This window comes from Onychomys torridus, chromosome 7, assembly GCF_903995425.1.
Source record: "Onychomys torridus chromosome 7, mOncTor1.1, whole genome shotgun sequence".
In the NCBI taxonomy this organism is placed as follows: Eukaryota; Metazoa; Chordata; class Mammalia; order Rodentia; family Cricetidae; genus Onychomys; species Onychomys torridus.
In genome coordinates, this window is record NC_050449.1 from 21541417 (window position 1) to 21560073 (window position 18657).

General features: G+C 44.0%; 1 protein-coding gene and 1 pseudogene across 1 annotated transcript in view; one reads left to right on the forward strand and one right to left on the reverse strand.

Annotated features, from left to right (window-relative positions):
• Glb1l3 (galactosidase beta 1 like 3) overlaps positions 1-15979 on the reverse strand; it is a 39885-nt gene extending 23906 nt beyond the window's left edge. The window contains exons 1-9 of the mRNA XM_036193553.1: positions 15966-15979; positions 15246-15359; positions 14878-15090; positions 8941-9009; positions 8271-8366; positions 6935-7043; positions 4919-5011; positions 1142-1223; positions 263-327 (exon numbers count right to left, since the gene is read on the reverse strand). Coding sequence (XP_036049446.1) covers positions 263-327; positions 1142-1223; positions 4919-5011; positions 6935-7043; positions 8271-8366; positions 8941-9009; positions 14878-15090; positions 15246-15359; positions 15966-15979 — 855 coding nt within the window. The remainder of the gene's footprint in view (positions 1-262; positions 328-1141; positions 1224-4918; positions 5012-6934; positions 7044-8270; positions 8367-8940; positions 9010-14877; positions 15091-15245; positions 15360-15965) is intronic.
• Positions 10671-11296, forward strand: LOC118587527 (annotated as a pseudogene).
• Positions 15980-18657: the final 2678 nt, after the last annotated feature.

Below are 18657 nucleotides of genomic sequence, written 5' to 3' on the forward strand. Positions count from 1 at the left end.
TCCCTCTAATCATATTTACTTCTCTTCTCACATAAGCCTCTCATGCTTCCCAAAGTAATCTCACTGACATGACCCATGAGAGGAGATGGTAGAAGAAGTTCTTTCTCCCCAAGTCTTACCAAGAGGCTTTGAACTCCACCAAGGCTCAGGGTGAGGTGGACATATCCTTGTAATGCTTGCTGTGTCCTCTGACATCAATGGCATAGATAACAAAATCTTGAAGGAAGACAGACAAGACTCTGCATTGCTTGGAAAATCTTACCTGCAGTTCAAGAAGCTTAAGAAAAGAATCCTTCACAAATGATGACATATTGATAGTAGTCAATGCTGTAGAGAGAGAGGAAGGGGTACCTCTGAGACACTGTGAAAGGGGTGAGTAAAAGGCATGACAAGATACCGTTTGTAACCTACTTTGCAAAGATAAAGGACTGTCCTAGCTATTGTCACATCATACATGCAGGAGCACTATCTTTGTTGATAGAGAACAACTAAACATTTAACCATGCTTTGAACAATAGGTGGACCAAGGCAAGGCCAGCTAACATAGCAATGCCTAGGAGCTGAATGAAAGTTCCTGACTCTAGACTCAACACTTGCCAGATTGTAGTAATAAGAGCAGAGCTACCGAAAAGAAGAAGGAAGCAGTCCACAATGGCTGCCAGTCTGCTCTAAAGAGAACCTCATTACTTTCCCTCATTTTTCCCACTCTTTAGTGTCTGCCAAGTCTAAGACCATTTGATACCAGGATAGAAACTTTGGCTGCAGTGTGTTTGTTTACACCCATCCAATAGCTCCCTATGTGACTGCCCATGCTGGTGGGAATGAGCAGGGCCCTGAGCCACATCCTGCACCAGCCTAAACTCCTACCTATGGAATTATTTTTAAAATTAAAAGATATACTCAGGATGAAGAACTCCATCAATGTTCTTTTCAAAGAGGAAAAAAAATGACACATGTGATATTTGAACTCTAAGCTTTGATGTTGAACCTCATTTTGTATCATATAAAATCTCTGGGATCCATCTCTATAGACATGGGAAAGAGGATCAGAAATGTATCTGGTTCTCTTTGATACTTGTTTACAATTTATATTGGCTGGCTAAGAGCCTTGGTTATCCTATAAAGTGACTGTATCCAGTACCTCCTTTGACGGAGCCAGACTGAATTCCTTCGTCATTATCTGAGGTCAAGAGGAGCTCTACAATCCCTCTCTTCAGCAAAGCCTGGTGGGAAAATGAAGATTATGAATCCACTTTTCTTGCTCCCATGGGAAAGAGCAAAGATTTAGAAGTTAGATAATAAAGACAGTTTGGTTCAAAGGGAGCATGTGTGAACTACAAAACAGGTATATGGAATGTCCCCCAAATGTCCATACGGTAAAGAATTAGTGCTCAGCATGATGTTAGTGGGAGAAGGTAGACACTTTCGAAAGTGGAGCTTAAGGGGAGGTCTTTAGGTCATTGGAGGTATGTTCTGAAAAGAGACAGTCGCAATTCTGTTCCTTTCTTTTTCCTTGCACTACCAGATCAGGAGGTAAGTGGTTTGACTCTGCCTGGCACTTCTGTGGTGATATGCACTGTCTTTCAATACAAGTCCCATTAGAGAAAACCAATCATGGACTAGAATTACAACTCTATGAGCCAATATAGTTCTATTCTGCTTATAGGTTAATTATTTCAGCTATCTTTTACTTTTCAATTGGCATGTATTAATTATACAGAATAATAGGTTTCATCATGATTTTTCATACATGCCTATGACAACTTTGATTGTATGTAAGGTATCTGTTACAGCAGTGGGAAGTTGGCTAATACAGAAAGGCTTGAAGGCAGAATGACCATCTACAACTTAGGCAATGAGTAAATTGTTCCAGATGCTGCACTAATGAAGTGGAAGGCTGTGGGCTCTGACACAACACACATGGAAAATGAAAACTGAGTTTCTCAATGACCATACTATAGAAGTACGGTCAAATTACAACAAAGAGAAAGGAGATAGAAGACATTTGGTGCTACTGCAATGTTAAAAACTAGCTCCACTTCAAACTAAGTTTCTGTGTAAAAAAAAAAGAGGGAGAAGAAGAAGGAGGAGGAGAAGAAGAAGGAGAAGGAGAAGGAGAAGGAGAAAAAGCTAGAAGCCATGAGGACTTTATACTTAGCCCAAAGATTGTTAAACATGGGATGTCTGGACCATGACTCTAAGGTCAGTCCCATCAGCAGTTGAGTCATGAGAGCATTCTAAAGAGGACACTGATCTCAGAGCCATTTGGCTTATTTCCCAAAATTGCTTCCCCTTCCCTTTATTGCATAATCATTATCCAACCATATTAACCAGAGTCTCATTCTGCTTCCATAATTTCACTTACCTGCTGCTTGCTCAGAGGGGAAAAAAAGAAGATAAATGTCTCACATAGAAAATCCCCAGAGTTGAGACAAGTGTGGTTTGTGCCTTTACAAACTCCAGCCCTGTCTGTTCTTCTCTTTTGCAGCAGTTCTCAGATTGACAAAAGAGGCTGTTGCCATAGTATTGCTATAAATAAACTTGATTTTTATTTTTTTAAATTTAAGTTTTGCCTGGTGGTCTTTCTCAATGGTCTCAAACTTCAAAAGACTATAAGGGAGAGGCTGACCTTGTTGGGTCCTAAGAGTACCAATAAGCTTAACAAAGCTTGAGTTCCATATGGATCCCATCAGCAGAATTAAGAAATCCTACTTGGAAGGAGGAGCTATATTAAGAAAACTCTACTTGTATCATAGATCCTGGAAATCAGACTGATGGCTCAGAAAGTGTAAGGACTTCCCTGTGTACCTTTTAGGTTCATGTAGCCACATATTATCCTGGGAATGAAGTTAAGAGATAACTGTTGTTGTTTAAGATAGGGCTTCCTGTAGCCTAAGCTGCCCTTTAACTTGCCGTATTGTTGTAGAATATTATTTTAAGATGTGTTATAATTGTTTGTGCTGTGGAATATCTGTTTAATGATGCAAAGATGTGTTGCATTCCTTTATATTGCATTTGTTTAACACTGTGAAGCTGTGTTACTTTGCCTGTCAAAACAACTGATGGTCTAATACAGAGCTGAACAGTCAATAGCAAGACAGGAAAAAGGCTAGGTGGGGCTGGAAGACATAATAAATACAAGGAGAAATCTGGGAGGAAAAGAAGTAGGAGCAAGAGAACAAGGAGAGGAGGATGCTAGGGGCCAGTCACCCATCTACACAGCCAGCCAGCCAGCCACCCATCCATCCACACAGCCAGCCACAGAGTAAGAAGTAAGTAAGATATACAGAAGTAAGCAAAGGGAAAAGCCCAGAGGCAAAAGATGGACAGAATAATTTAAAGTTAACAAAAGCTGGCAAGAAACAAGCCAATCTAAGGCCGAGCATTTAAAATTAAGAATAAGCCTCCATGTGTGACTTATTCGGGAGCTGGGTGGAGAGCCCCCAAAAGAGCCAAAGAGTAAAAACAACCAACTATACTATAGAGCTGAGGATGCTCTTCAGCTGTTGATCCTCCTGCCTCTGCCTCCAAAGTTCTGAGATTATAGGCATGCACCACCCACTCAGTTCAGTAACTTGAAAAATAAAAATCAGGAAAAAAATAATACTAGCTGAACATCAATGACTGAGTTCAGGATATCGGTTCCCAGTTTCTGTGTTGGCAGAGCCAAGTAGGCAGCACCATGTCTAGCTGAGTCAGGTCCGAACCAGGAAGCTGTAACATGTGTTGTACTCTGAGGACAGAGTCCAGTTGAGACTGGACCCTCCTGGATTCCCTAGGTGAGGGAAGGCAAGCACAAGGTGGGGTCTAAGCTACAAGAAAGGATACTAGTTAGACTGTAAGTAACCACTGGCCGAGGAATACAGCTATGAATACTATGAACCAAAAGAATGGTGGTACCAAATTTTCATGTTTTAAGAAAGTCCTGAGAGCAATGATTCCTAATATCATATTTGTCTAATAACAAAGTTATTCATATTTATCTTAATTGACATGACTATGTGGGAAATTTACTTAAAAAAATAAACTTGATTTTTACATGTTAATGGTGGAGATCATCAGTAAGTATTTGTTTCCTCCAAATTAAAACATTACCTCCTGGGTGGAAGAAAGATGCTCATAAAACTCAGAAAGTAAATGAACATCTGTGGGAGACCTGCTCCCACATTTATTAACCCCATGGACTCTTAAGGAGTGAGGGATAAGAGATTCAGATAGAAATACAGAGGAGAGAAACAGACAGAAACACAGAGTAGCCTCGGGAGGGCCTGGGTCAAAACCCACCAACCCCTTCTGTCTCTTCTAAAGGATTTTTAAAGGAATGCCAAGGGGGTGGAGCAAAAGACCTCCCCCAGCACAGCCAAGTGCAGAACATTCCAAATACCTGGTAGCCACACACGCATGTGATCAAGCTGTCCCCTAATGCAGCTCTGCTTTGCAAAGCAAGCTCAGATCTCACTAGGAAAACTTTGTGGATCCCAACAAACATCTAAAGCCCAAGAAGTAAACAAAATGATCAGAAAGCTCCTGAGACAGAAGATTCCAAGGCTTCTCCCCAGGGCTACACAACCACTAACAGCTGCTGTAGAAGGGAGACAGCAACAGGCCAAATGACCTGCAAATCATGCCTGGAGCTTCAAAGACAGTGCTGTATGGGCTTTTCAGGGATGCGGCCATCATTGAATCACCCATGCTCCTGTAAGTCACCCCAATAAGCTCACTGATTCATTAAGCTAGATTTGGATGAAATGAAATCATTTCTTCATTCTATCATTAGTTTCCTAATGGGTTATTCACATCTCTTCAAGAAAAGTCACCTGATGCCCATGAAGCTGGAAATCAGGTATGCATTTCAGAAAGGTACAAAATTAGGAAGAAGCCATAAAAATGTCGGTGCAAAGCAACTATTCTTACTTACCTCCTTAATGTATTCCATGTAGTCCTCATCCTTACTAAATGAGCCATATTCGTTCTCTACTTGGACAGCAATAACAGGGCCACCATGGCGGTACTGAGAAGCAAACAGATGATGGTAAAAGAAAAAATCTTGCTTTGGAGCAAAAGCCTGGAGTCCAGGACTGCTAATAAAGATCCCAGAACTGATACAGTGCTTTGTCCCGGATCTGTTGGATACTGGTACCTTCATTGTCTCCAGGCATGTAGGCTCCTGAAGCTATTCTACCTTCCACAATGCTTTCTGGATATAGAACCAGTTTCCTTTCTGTTTCTCATATTCATTAGCTCTCAAACCACAAACTCACTTCCTATCTCCCTTTCCACCTAATGCATTACGTAGGCTTCCTCTCCACTCTTCCTGCCTTAGAATGAACACCCTCCATTCTCTTCCCAACCCCAATAAAATGCATCTGAGGGGTAACTCACCCCAACTTTTCTTCTCCATAGCCACCCTGCTCTTTCTGATGAAAGATGATGAGCAGGCACTTCATATAGCTCTCTCTCCTTGATGTACCATACTCTTTTCCATCTAAACTGACTGATTTCCATTATCCCATTACCATGGAAGCTGCACAGAGCCTGTGCTTGGCAAGGACTAGCAGATGCTATTGATATTTAGGAAGAAAACAGCTGACTTCATTAGTTATCAATGTTCTCAACCACAAGGAGTTTTCTGCTTTGTATTAAAAAGTATGTATTAAAAACACTCATGAGGCTGGAAATCAGGTATGCATTTTAGAAAGGTACTTCACATACTTTTGTATGCTGAAATTTGGGGATTACATAAAAATATGGTTAAAAAATGATTGTCCCCTAAAAAGGCAACTAAGTTACTATGGGCAGCATGGGAGGAATTTAATTTACCATAATTTCTTATATTTTTTAAAATTTTCCCCAACATTAACCAGTTAAAACAACAGGGGTAATTTAGAGTATTTACTGTCAGTGAGCTGATCTGTGAGCTGAGAAGATATATTAGGTGCATACAGACAACTGGAGCAACCTTTTGTGTGTGTCATGTGATGTCTTTTTAGAAGCTTCAGGGCAAAGTCACAAGGACCAATTAAGGAGTCTATGCTTAACTTGTAAGAAAGTCAGTTTAATATCCCAGAGACACTTGGAATGACTGTGGGGACCCAATTTACTCAGGGTCTGAGAATCTGAGCTTGCTTTACCCAGCAGGGCTGCATAAGGGGATGATTTGACCATGGGTGTGGTTACCAGGTGTTTGGGAGGGTCTAACTTGGCTGTTCGGTGTGCTTTGATCTAGCAAGGGGGGGGGGGGTGTCTTTAGCCCTGACCCTTGTCATTATTATAAAAAGCTCTTTGGAAGAGGCAGATGGGCCATTGGGTTTTGATCCAGGCCCTCCCGAAGCTATCCTGTGTTTCTGTCTGTCTCATCTCTGCTATCTTTCTATACAAAAGTTTCTTATCCCTCTCTCCTCCTCATAGGAACCCTTTAAAGGTGAGAGTTGGACTTCCACAAATGACCTCCTCAATGGCAAACCACAGTATTTCTCTAAAGTGAACACTGTTAGATCACAGATCTTCTAGCAGCCCCCACCCCTCAGAAATCAGGCCAAGCTCCCTTGCAGCTCTCTGAGACAGAGGATCAATAAACCATGTTGTGGCAGTCTGAGCTACAATCTTACTTTTATCTAGAGTTTTCCTGCTTTGTGACTCCTGACATACAGGCCAGGTCAAGCTAGGTCACTTAGTACAGAGCTCACCCCCAAACTCTCCAAAACACAAAACAATAAAGTCTGTCAGAATGATAAACTCCCCCTGTCCTTTGGAATTGGAGGCTCTCCCAAGATGCCATCATCCTGCCTGTGGTATGATGCCAATACTCATCTAACTTCAGTTCATGATTCTCTAACCCTGCCAATAAAGTGCATCTGAGGGGTAACTCATCCCAACTTTTCTTCTCCATAGCCACCCTGCTCTTTCTGGTGAATATGAGGGGAGACATTTCTACCTGGAGAGGAAGTATTCTGGGAACCAGATGATCAAAATACTTATCAACAGCCTCAACAAAGGCCTGGTGGGTTGTTCTCAGTTGTGACTCCGGGTAGCGCAGAAGCCAGCTAGGGACAAGAGGCAAACCATGAGTGTGTGAAACAAGAAGCAGGAAAGAAGATGGGTCTGGTCAGCTGAGCACAGCTCCTCTGCACAGAGACACCTATCGCTGGACGTCTTTCTGTCCACCTAACAACCAGCATTGGAATACTCAAGGGGCTCATGGAATCTATAGCATGTAAGCTTTTTGTACTCTCCTCAAGGACTCCAGAGACATGTGAGTCAAATAGGAAAGAGCATCTCAAGGCACTTTAGATCTTCCCAGTTCTGACAAATTGAGCTGAAGGACTGATTGTGGCAACACTCCCAAGTATTAGTTTTTTCCATGCTTCCCAGAACTCCATTCTTATTCAACGCTCTAGAATAGAACTCAATCTCTACCCTTATCATAGTCTCCACTCCTCAGGCACAGGGTCACACTTTTCTCTAAGAGTCAAGGCTTCAAGCCAAACAGTGGCTCACAGGCCAATGAACATCCTACACAGGTCACTAGGGAGGGTAAGGGCCAGGCTCCTAAGCCATTCATGGAGTGATTGGCCTCCCCAATACTCCCCAACTTAAGCTCAGGCTTTTTCTATGCATCACCTGGCTGCAGCAGATCCTTAGCTTGAAGAAAAGCTTTGTTTTGCTTTCTGACCTGAGAAACAGCAGGGCTAACCTGAGGCAGAACCTACAAGTCCCAGTGTCCTGTCAACTGAGAAGGACGACAGAAAAGGACCCTGTATTCTCACCCTAGGCTGAGAGAAGGTGTTATGATGAGAGAATAAGCCAGAATAGCAAGAAGGAAGAGAAAGGGCTGAGGTCTCAGCATGTGAAAAGGTAGCCTGCCTTCAGTCAGAGACATCTGGAACAAGCCCAGAAGTTGTCATCATGTTCCTCTAGAGCTATGGGTCCCTTTCTTTCAGCTCATGAAGAGAACACAGATCATCATTACACCTCTCCTGTGGAGCAGCGGGATGGTGATCCCTGCATTGCCAGAGCTACCCTTGCACTGGTCTTCATGGCCACATCTTCATTGTACCAGGACCCACATCTCAAGTCTGCTTCTGCAACCCAGGATGATGGCAGAACACAAACCTCCCCACCTCACTCTAGGTATCACCTGCCAGGGCAGGAAGTGCCCAGTTCAGTTCAGGACACAGCCAGTGACAATAACAATCATGCTCACTGGCTTGAAAAGTTACTTACTGTAAAGCCAAACACCTTCCTAAGCCACAGCACTTTGGGTAGCTCACCTGGGTAACCCACCTAGGTCAACCTCAGCACAGATGTATGGCCCTGGTCGAAGAATCACCCACAGCCCTACAGTTGCAGCCAGCAAAACATAGGCCCTAGAAAGGGAAACAAAGTCTGAGTGGTCCAAAGGGGAAGCTGGGCATAGAGGGAGCCCACAGACACAATAGGATATAAGATGTCCCCCATCTTCCTTCTCTTCCTCTCCCAACTGGGGTGGAGAGTGGCTTCTCCTTAGCCCAACACATCAGGGAACCCCTGCACCAGGCAGGAGACCAGAGGCCCTAGAGCTGGGTGTGTACAAGCTCCCCACATCACAACCATTTCCAGAGGCCTACTGGAGGTGTTACATTGGGTACAGGGGCTCAGTACCCAGCATCAGCATTACTAAGCTGAGGAAGCCTCAGTCCCAACTCAGACGCATTGACTCCTCCTATGGTCTGGCAACATCTGGTGTCTTAGGCCCCTTGTTTCCATGAAAAGGAGGGTCAGAAGATGCAGGATGGCAGGTCATGGCTAAGGAATGCCCAGATTCTAGTGTAGACCCTTTCCCTCTTGAGAACAAGACTTCAGAGCTGAGACACACTGAGTGCTCCTCTTAAATATCAAGTATCCACCTCCCCAGCTGCATGCTTGCTTGGGTCAGCTCACAGAAGCAGAAAGACCACATACTCCAGGTCTAGGTTCTCAGAGAAGTCAAATTTCCCCCTCTCTTGCTCATGGAGGTTCCATGGGATGTAGCTGGAAGAGAGGACAAAGAGGTACAATAAACATCATATTTCCCCCTATTCATACAGTGTACCAAGCCCTAGTGTCTCTCTATATTGCATCAAGTTGAAGTTTCTCATGAAAATTAACTTCTGCTACACAGACTTAACCATCTTTTCCCTATTATCCAACTATGTATGTTTCAAGATATCGATTATCTTAGGTTTTCATAGATTTATATATGTTCTCCCACAGCCCCACTCCTTTAAATAACTATCAAAAATTATAAACAGAGTGGAAAACACAACAAAAGTATGTATGATTCTCAATAATTATTACTAAGAATTAATTAAAATAAAAATAGTCAGTTTCTATAAGCAAGTAAGATAAAGGACAGTGCCACCTCTCAAGCTCAGGAAGGAAAGAGGAAGCCAGGGCCAACATCCACAGGGCGAAAGTTCCCCTGTGTCAAAGGACATGTGTTTTGTTCGGATTGTGGGACTTTGTGTATGTCAATGACACAGTTTGGAGCGTAGGGCTCCTAACATCCTGTTTCCCACAAATTCTGATTTTTGAAACATGCAGTTTTTGTGCAGTGAGAGATTTGTGGTGATAAAAGTGTTATATGATAATGGAACTGGCTGCATTTAGGTGGAGGAATGAATATGCTGGTCTGTTAAAAAGACTATCCATAGCAACATTCATAGTTATAATTTGTGAGAACAGAATGAAAATTATGAACGCTACTTATCAGTGACTTTAAGGAAAAAGTATAGGAAAATAAAAATAAAAAATATACAGATAAGGTAAAATTGCTCCTCCAACTACTAGCAGGCAAATCAATTCTAAATTTGCAAATCAAGAGTAAATGTGGCCTGAAATAAAAATGGAAAAGAAGGATCCACCTGGCAAACACACTATCATGACTTTCTATCCTCTTAGTAGCATAGCATTGAGTAAAGAAGAAACTGGCTGAGAGAGGAGATGGAAAAAGCAGCTCCAACCAGAGTTAGAGGATTGAAAGTCATAAGGAACAAGATAATGAACAGCAAAGGAGTGATACACAGGAAGAGATTAGGAAAGGAAAAGCGGCCCACCTGCACAACACAATGCACAACTTTGGTAAGCACAGGACAGAAAAGTGGGAAATGTTTCGTCTGAGTGAATCCAAAAATAGAAGGGTAAGGAAAAGACATAGACAAATGGGATACATTCAGGAAAAAGAGAAGACATGATTTCATAATCACCAAAGGTCCCCAAAGCATCACCTCATAGCCATAGATTACATCATAAGATCTTACAGGTAAATCTTAATAATTCACTGTGAGGGTAAATTTGTATAAACCATTTTCAATGAGTAGAAAAAGATTAACTCTGTGACCTTACTCATAGGACTGAGATGATGACTGGACGGAGGCACACATAAAATTTAAATCAATTTCCCTTATCACTGTAGATGAACGTATTTGTAACATGCCACTACCAAACTGTGTCTACCAATCAGTTCATGCATGGACAACTGTGTGTGTCTTACAACTAGAGTTCATTCAAGGACTGTAAGATGACTGAACATCAGCAGAACTGTCAATGCAAATCACCACTTCAAAAGAAGAGTGGGAAAATCAGACTATGCCACTCGTAGATAGCTCTTAAGAAAACCCAAGAGGGACGCGGACCGATCGAGCGCACCGACCATGGCCTCCAAGTGTCCCAAGTGGGACAAGACCGTGTACTTTGCCTAGAAGGTTAGTTCCCTGGGCAAGGACTGGCAGAAGTTCTGTCTCAAGTGTGAGCGCTGCAACAAGACACTGAACTCTGGGGGCCATGCTGAGCACGATGGGAAACCCTTCTGCCACAAACCGTGCTATGCCACACTGTTTGGACCCAAAGGCATGAATATAAGGGGTGCTGGTTCCTACATCTATGAGAAGCCTCTGACTGAGGGCCCTCGGTCACTGGCCCCATTGAGGTCCCTGTGGTGCGAACCGAAGAGCAGAAGACCAGCGGACCCCCCAAAGGTCCCAGCAAAGCCTCTAGTGTCACCACATTCACTGGGGAGCCCAACATGTGTCCTCACTGCAACAAGAGGGTGTACTTTGCTGAGAAGGTGACCTCTCTAGGCAAGGATTGGCACCAGCCTTGCCTGTGCTGTGAGTGCTGCTCCAAGACGCTGACCCCCGGAGGGCATGCTGAGCATGATGGCCAGCCCTGCTGCCACAAGCCTTGCTATGGAATTCTCTTTGGACCCAAGGGAGTGAATACCGGTGCTGTGGGCAGCTACATCTATGACAAGGACCCTGAAGGCACAGTTCAGCCTTAGATCTGCAGATGCTGTTCTCTGGGTCCCCTACTCGACCCTGAGGGAAAGTGACCTGCTGCCTAGTCCTGCCTCAGCGTGTCTTGCCTGCAAACCCCAGGGCCTATGTGGTGGAGGAGGAAGCCTCCTGGGTAGTCTCCAGAACAGCCCAGAATTGCAGCCCTGTTTCTGTGTGTCACCTCGGCTTGTCCTGTGTTACCCACTGCCCACTTTGTGTCTGTGTGCCTCCATAGCCTCTTGTCCTGTGCCCCTGTGCCCAGCATCCTCTCTGTCCCTGTGTCCCCATGTCCCTGACAGCTTTCTGAGGTGGCTGCCCTATGATATCCCTGTGGCCCACACCTGCCCACCAGTATTATCTATGCTCTGCTTGCCGGTGATGGCCATGAGCTCACAGCATTTCCAGGGTGGCAGCCCCCCTGTAAGGAGCCCTCTGCTGGTTCCCACACTACGCCCTACCTACCCCTCATGTGGTTCACAGCTATGGAGACTTTTGCTGTCAATAAATGGTTTGGTTTGAGGATAAAAAAAAGAAAGAAAGAAAGAAAGGAAGGAAGGAAGGAAGGAAGGAAGGAAGGAAGAAAGGAAGAAAGAAAGAAAGAAAGAAAGAAAGAAAGAAAGAAAGAAAGAAAGAAAGAAAGAAACAAACAAACCCAAGAATTATAGGCTGGGAATACAATTCAGTGGTCAATTGCTTGCCTAATGTGTGCAAGATTTTTATCAACTGTGCTGCAAAACCTAGGAAAAAAAACTCTTTCTAACTAAATTATTGGCACATTAAGTGAGCCACTGATACGTTCACTGCCTCTCGGCTTCACCTTTTCTTTGGTTGATTTTGGTGATAGGTGTTAAGCTCTGCCACCAAAGGGTGGTGGAGGACATACAAAGGAAGGATCTTGATGATGCTCAAGCAGTCTTGGATTCATGTGGTCCTGCAGGATGGATGGCAACTGAGAGGTTTTCTTTTTTAAAAACCACGCAGTATAATATAGCCCATGACAACTAATGAAGAACTAGGAAGGCAATGTCAAGCTAAGTGTCCTCACATTTATATAATTAGTATTTATTGCAGATGTAAAACATTATCTACTACATTGCATTTTGCTGAAACTTTATGTGCTCTTTCTCTCTCCATACATTAGATACCGTGTTTCATAGGACCACATTTATTTTTTTTATTGATTTTTCTTAATAAAACTCCATGAGTTGACCATGCAATTAACAGACTTCTCTAATTAACCAAAAATGTAATCAAGAAGTAGAAAACCCAGAAGAAGAAGAGGAAGAGGAAGAAAGGGAAGGAGGGAGGAAAGGAAGGGAGGAGGGAAGGAAGGAAGGAAGGAAGGAAGGAAGGAGGGAAGGAAGGAAGGAAGGAAGGAAGGAAGGAAGGAAGGAGGAAAAGAAGGAAGGGAGAAAGGGAGAGAGGGAAGGAAAGAGGGAGGGAGGGAGGGAGGGAGGGAGGGAGGGAGGGAGGGAGAGAACTCATTAACAGTCTTACCTATGAAACCTGCAGGTTCCAATAATGACCAGCCTGGCAAGATGTGCCCATTGACCCAATAATAGCATGAATATTAAGGGGTAACCAACTGCTTTTTTTATTGGATTTGAGCCTACTCCACAGGAGGTAAACCATGCCTTCTACTATAAACCTGGGCCACTGGCTAGGAAGGGCATGGGCCACAGAGAAGAAACTACTACTATCAGTCTGCTAAATGGAAAGATGGTCTTTTTGTTTTGTTTGGGGTTTTTTGTTTGTTTATTTTCCTCTTATTGAAAATAGATTCTTCTCACATATATATCCTGATTACAGTTTACTTTCCCTCTACTCCTCCCAGTTCCTCCCCAAATCCCATCAGCATTCACTCCCTTTCCATCTCTCATTAGAAAAGAATAGCCTTCTTAAGAGATAATAAAATATAACAAAATAAAATATAATAAGATAAAACAAAAACTATCACATCAAAGCTGGCCAGACAAACCAACAGAAGGAAACGAGCCCAAGTGAAGAATCAGAGACCCACTCATTTGTATATTCAGGAATCCCATAAAGACACTGACCTGGAAGACATACCAATAAATATAATAAAGTTAACTCTAAATAGATTTCTATCCATAGATTAGTGCTGCTCTCGGCCTTCCTCGGAGAAATGTCAAATAGCAGCAGCTGATTAAAGTGCTGTGGAGAAGGATTGCTGAAGTGTTCAATCTAACAGTCTGCTTGTGTCAGCCTGCCAAGGAAATATCACCAAAGACAAGGAGGAAAAAATAGACAAGTCAAAGGATGGCAAGGCATGCTTTGAATGATATTCTCTGGACATGACATGGCTGTTGTGGTCATGATCCCACTAGGGCTGTGGTCACCTGTAAAGATCTTCATAGGTATGGACCTGTCAACATGTCATCATGGAAGAAGGGAGGGTTTATGAGCTCCCCAGGGACTACAGATAGGCTAGGGGAAGGAAGGGACATCACCTCCTTTAGCGGTGTGGCCACTGATAGGTTGCCCAGACCCCAGAAAATAACTTCCCATTCATGCTCATGCAAGAAACCCTAACTAAACTGAGTCTGTGAAAATAGACATGAAAATAGAAAGAGAATTTGTTGGAAAGAAGGCTTTCAGTGGGAAGCTGGGATGTAATGGAAGGTGAAAATGACCAAAATTCACTGTGTACATGGATGAGACTGTCAAGGAGTAGAACAAACAACAAAGACTATGCAGCTATTATAGAAGTTTCAGGCTAAGATCTTTTTGTGTCCATGACCATGGGAGAGCTGTCCCCATTTCTCATCTGCCAGACCAGCTCTACAGCTGCCCAGACCCAGACCCAAGGTTATGACTTGGCCTGCCCCAACATCCACTTCATCTATGATCTGCTGGAGCATGTCCCACAGACTCAAAGCAACAGGAACAACACAGGGTGCCAGCAGGATGTCCAGGAAGAGCCCTAGTGAGTGCCCAGCAGCAAACGGTGTAGTGGCGACCAGGGTTCTCAAACAAGACCAAGGACTCTTTGCAAGGAACACTTGCAACTAGAGATGTCTGGACAAAGGGGTGTGCGGCGTAAGTTGTTCAGCCACACTACAGCTTCCTCGATGAGATTTTTAATTCCTTCTCTTTTTTATATCTTACTCATTTTATTTTCTTCCTTTTTTCTCTTGAATTTTGTTTTATTTGTGTGTGTGTGTGCAGGAGCAGAAGGCAAAGCAACAGGGAATGAATGGGATCAAGATACCTAATGTAGAAACATTAGAATAAATTAATAAATTTTTTAAAAAGATCTTTCTGTTTCCATCATTAAAAATAAAAAAATATTCAAATATGTATCCAGTAAATGACCCAATGACACTTGCTGAAACAGCACCCATACTCTATCAACTTTATCCAAGGCTTCAATCACAAAAGAAACTATGTATGTTGTTTAAGGGACAACTGGACACAATGTCCAAGGACCCGTTGGAAATGGCTAGTCCAGAGCTAAGTGTTCATGCTGTGTTCTCAAAAACAGGACCCTGACTTTGCCAGCCTGCAACTCTGCCAGGAGCCCCGTAGGCTACATAGGTCATGAAGGCAAAAGGGAGGCACTCACGTGGTGACAGTGTTGAAGCCGCAGGCCCGAAGCTTCAGCAATCGGTCCTTCCAATACTCCCTGGGCACACGGAAATAGTGGATGGAGCCTCCAACGATCATGAACTTGTGACCTCCCAGGGTGAAGTAGGCTTTGCCCTGAGCATTGTTTTCAGTGCTAAGTCCCACAGATCTGTCCTTCAGCTTGAAAGGGGTCAGACGAGACCAGCTAAACCTGGATTGGAGGAAAAAGAGAAAAGGGGTACCTAGAGGCCGCTGCAGACCTCCGGGTCAATGACACTCATGTTAGAAGGACACACTGGACCACTTGTGCTGCTTACTCTTCCCCAGGAAAAAAGACAGAGCTCCCCACTCCCTGCTCGCACCAACCTGGCAGGAGATGGTTTCAACATGCCATATGTGAAGTCACAGCGAGGAGCAAGGCCTGATAAGACAAGTGGCAGAAAGAAGATGGCCATTGTCCTCTTCCACGAAAGACACTTGCTGCAAAGAGAAGACACAATGACAAGGGGAACAGGACTAGGACGCTGATCCAGACCCTTCTAGAGGCCCATGGCAAAGGACACCCATCACAGGCAGGTGTCCTCCCAGGAAACCCAGTGTAAGGGAGGCTGCAGCTCCATACAAGTCCACAAACTCCAGGGCTCCCACAAATCCTCCCCCCGCCCTCCCGTGGGACTTGAAACTCAGGTCACACCACAACAGGACAAGGCTGGGCACTTGGGGGTAAGGGATTCAGTACTCTCCATGTACAGGGTCCAGGGAAGACACAACCAAAGCACCTCCTCACCATCCACAGCTGCACTGTCATGCCCAGAGGCAACATGCTCACCTAAGCAGGGTAGGGTAGAAGGGGACCTGCAGAGAAAAGAGCTGGGACAGAGAAACCTGAAAAGGGCATCCAGGTACTAGACTTGCAAGCGACTGACTGGTTGACCTCCAGAAAACGGTGTGGGCAGTCTAGAGGCCTCCAGGTGAGCACCCTCAGGATGATGGGGGTTGGGGAGTTCAGGAAGGGCATGTGCCTCGAAGGGCTGGCAGGGCTGGGGTCTTCGACTCTGACAACACCAAGGGAAGCAGAAAGGTCACCTGAGGTACGCCATCGCTGGAAATCAGGGAGCAGAGGTCCGTGCAACTCCTACTCTCTTGGGTGCCTCAGAAACACGACCTTCAGTCAGGGCTTATGGCTGCCAGGCCTGACCCAGGCTCCATTCAGTGCTAGTGACTGGATGAAATGCGTCAAGAGTTGGGGGCGGGTCCCAGAATCTTGACACCACAGTCCCACCCAGGCCAGCAGCCACTACAGCCAGTGACAGGTTCAGGATCTTCCTGGACAGTACCCACGGACAGCTATTGGCTCTGGACACTGCGTAATCAGAGCCTACAAGCTGTTCTGGCTCCCTTAGCACCCGAATGCTTCTCCTCACTGGGAATAAAATGGGAGGATCATCAGGGTTATCTTGTCAGCCTTGGCTTTCTCACACTGCGTCTACAGCCAGCTGGCTGACAACACAGAGAGAGATCAGAGAGAGGAGGGAGAATGGAAGACTCCTTCAGGAAATTCACAGAGCTCATACCTCATTGCGGAAAGTGATATGTTACAAAATTAATATACCAAAATCAACACCCTTACTATGTACCAAGAAAGACTGAGAAAGAAATCAGGGAAACAAGCCCATTCCCAATAGCCCTTTTTTAAAAAAAAACAAATAACTTGGTTCACCTAACCAAAAGGTGAATGATGTAATATTTTATTAAATTCCCCTTCAGGCTGCTCTTTCCCTGTCTCCTCCCGTCACTCAATGATAGGAACATTGGATCCTCTGTCATTTCCCATGGGCTTCTGTGTTTCTGGGGTTTTATTTGTTTATTCCCACTGTGTTTTCAGGTTTTATGAATTCTTTTGCTCTTTCAGTACACACATTCTTTCTTCTGTCCACTCCAGACCATATGCTGTTAGTTATAACAAGTCTAGAAAAATAACACAAAAAAATATGATTTTTAAAAATGTCCAGCACCCAAATAAAACTATCCAGAAAGAAAGAAGAAGAGGAGGAGCCAGGCCTGGTGACACACACCTGTAATACCTGTTGGTGGCTACAGGGCCAGATTCTGGAGGGGGAAACCATCTAACCTGCAAATCAAGAAACACAGAAGAGCATAACACATAGCTGTATGAAAAAGCCCAGGGGGTGAGGACAGGTGAGCCCTGCACTCTGGCTTCTCTTTCCTACCCAGTCCCTACCAGCTGGCTCAAAGCCTTGCCCATGTTCACAGTGGCATAACTCTCTTGGATAGTTCAGTATCCTCACCCTCACAGAGCTCTTCTCCAAGACCATGATACTCTAAACAGAAGCGACTGTGATCTTCTTGCACAGCCAACACCTTGGACGTTTCCTTGACAGCACCTCTCTGATGTTACACTGTTTACTTGTCTACTCACTTCTTGCGGGTGGGGGGGATTGTTTGTTTTATTTTGTTTTGCCCTTTGCCACCATAAGATAAGGTTTAGATAGGCAAATTCTCATTGCATTTAAAAAATGTATTTCCTGAATTCAGGGTTTAACTCAATGGTAGAGTGTATGCTTAACATATATGAGGCCCTGAGTTCAGTTCTCAGCACTGAAAAGGTATAGAAATTCCTTTCTTAGACATCACAAAGGTTTTGTTTTTAATAATGTCATGGGCATTTCATAAAGTCAAAACAAAAGAATCTGTTGTATTATGACTAGCAAGGGTATCGGTCATTTATAGAATAACACCACAGACTGTGGTTAGTGAGGCCAGAGGTTAGGATACAGCTGATATGCACATTTCAGTTCTGTGTAGTAAACACATTCAGCACACTTTTTGGAAACAAACACAGTGAAGAGAATACACTTTCCCACAACAACCACATAAAGCTACATCTCAAGTTCAGGAATTCCGAGATTATCTTCCAGGATGGGACAGGACTTTGTTGTTCTCACTTGGTGAGCATGCCCATGATTCCATGCCCAACTCTAATCACTTCAGAAATAAAGATTAAAGGACAAATTCAAGTTTGAAGAGAAAAAAATTATCAACATTCCTTAAAATTGATGCAGTTTTGAAGGGGGGAGCTTCGGATCTTCCTCAGCAAATATGCTAAAAAATCATTTTATGGCTAAAAATAGGGATGGTCCATTAATAACTTCAGCAACATCACCCATGGGTGGTGCTCTGTACTCTTTGTGTCCTTTTAAGAACTAACTGAACATCGCCAGTATTTTCTCCTTTATCTCCACAGCAAAGGGAAACATTAATCTAGAACTTTTCATTCCCAGGACATCTAAGTTGACCTTGACACCACTTTGAATTGTGAGCCTATGTCCATACCCTTACACTGACTCCCGCAAGCACGCTACCATTGAGTCACACTCCAAACCCCATGTAAGCTGCATTTTAATTCCATGTCTTGAGCAAAACTGAACCAAAGAATTGAGATTTTTATAATATTCTGTTCCTATAAACCTGTGCTTTGGTGAGAGCAGAGACTATCAGTGTCTGCTTCATTACTGGATCTCAGCAGCTCAAGACTGCCTGGCATACACCATATTCTCAGCAAGCATCTATTGGCTAAACAAATAGTTTAGACAGCTACAAGGGAAGGGCTGACTCCTCCCAAAGTGAGTGCCCCCTGACATGTGAAACAGTGGGCTCAGCATGAGGACTCCACATATTAGGAAAGGAATTTTAGCCACAAAAAGCCAAGCGAACAGGACTGGCCACTCCTGAGACACCAAGAGCAGAGCCTGTGATC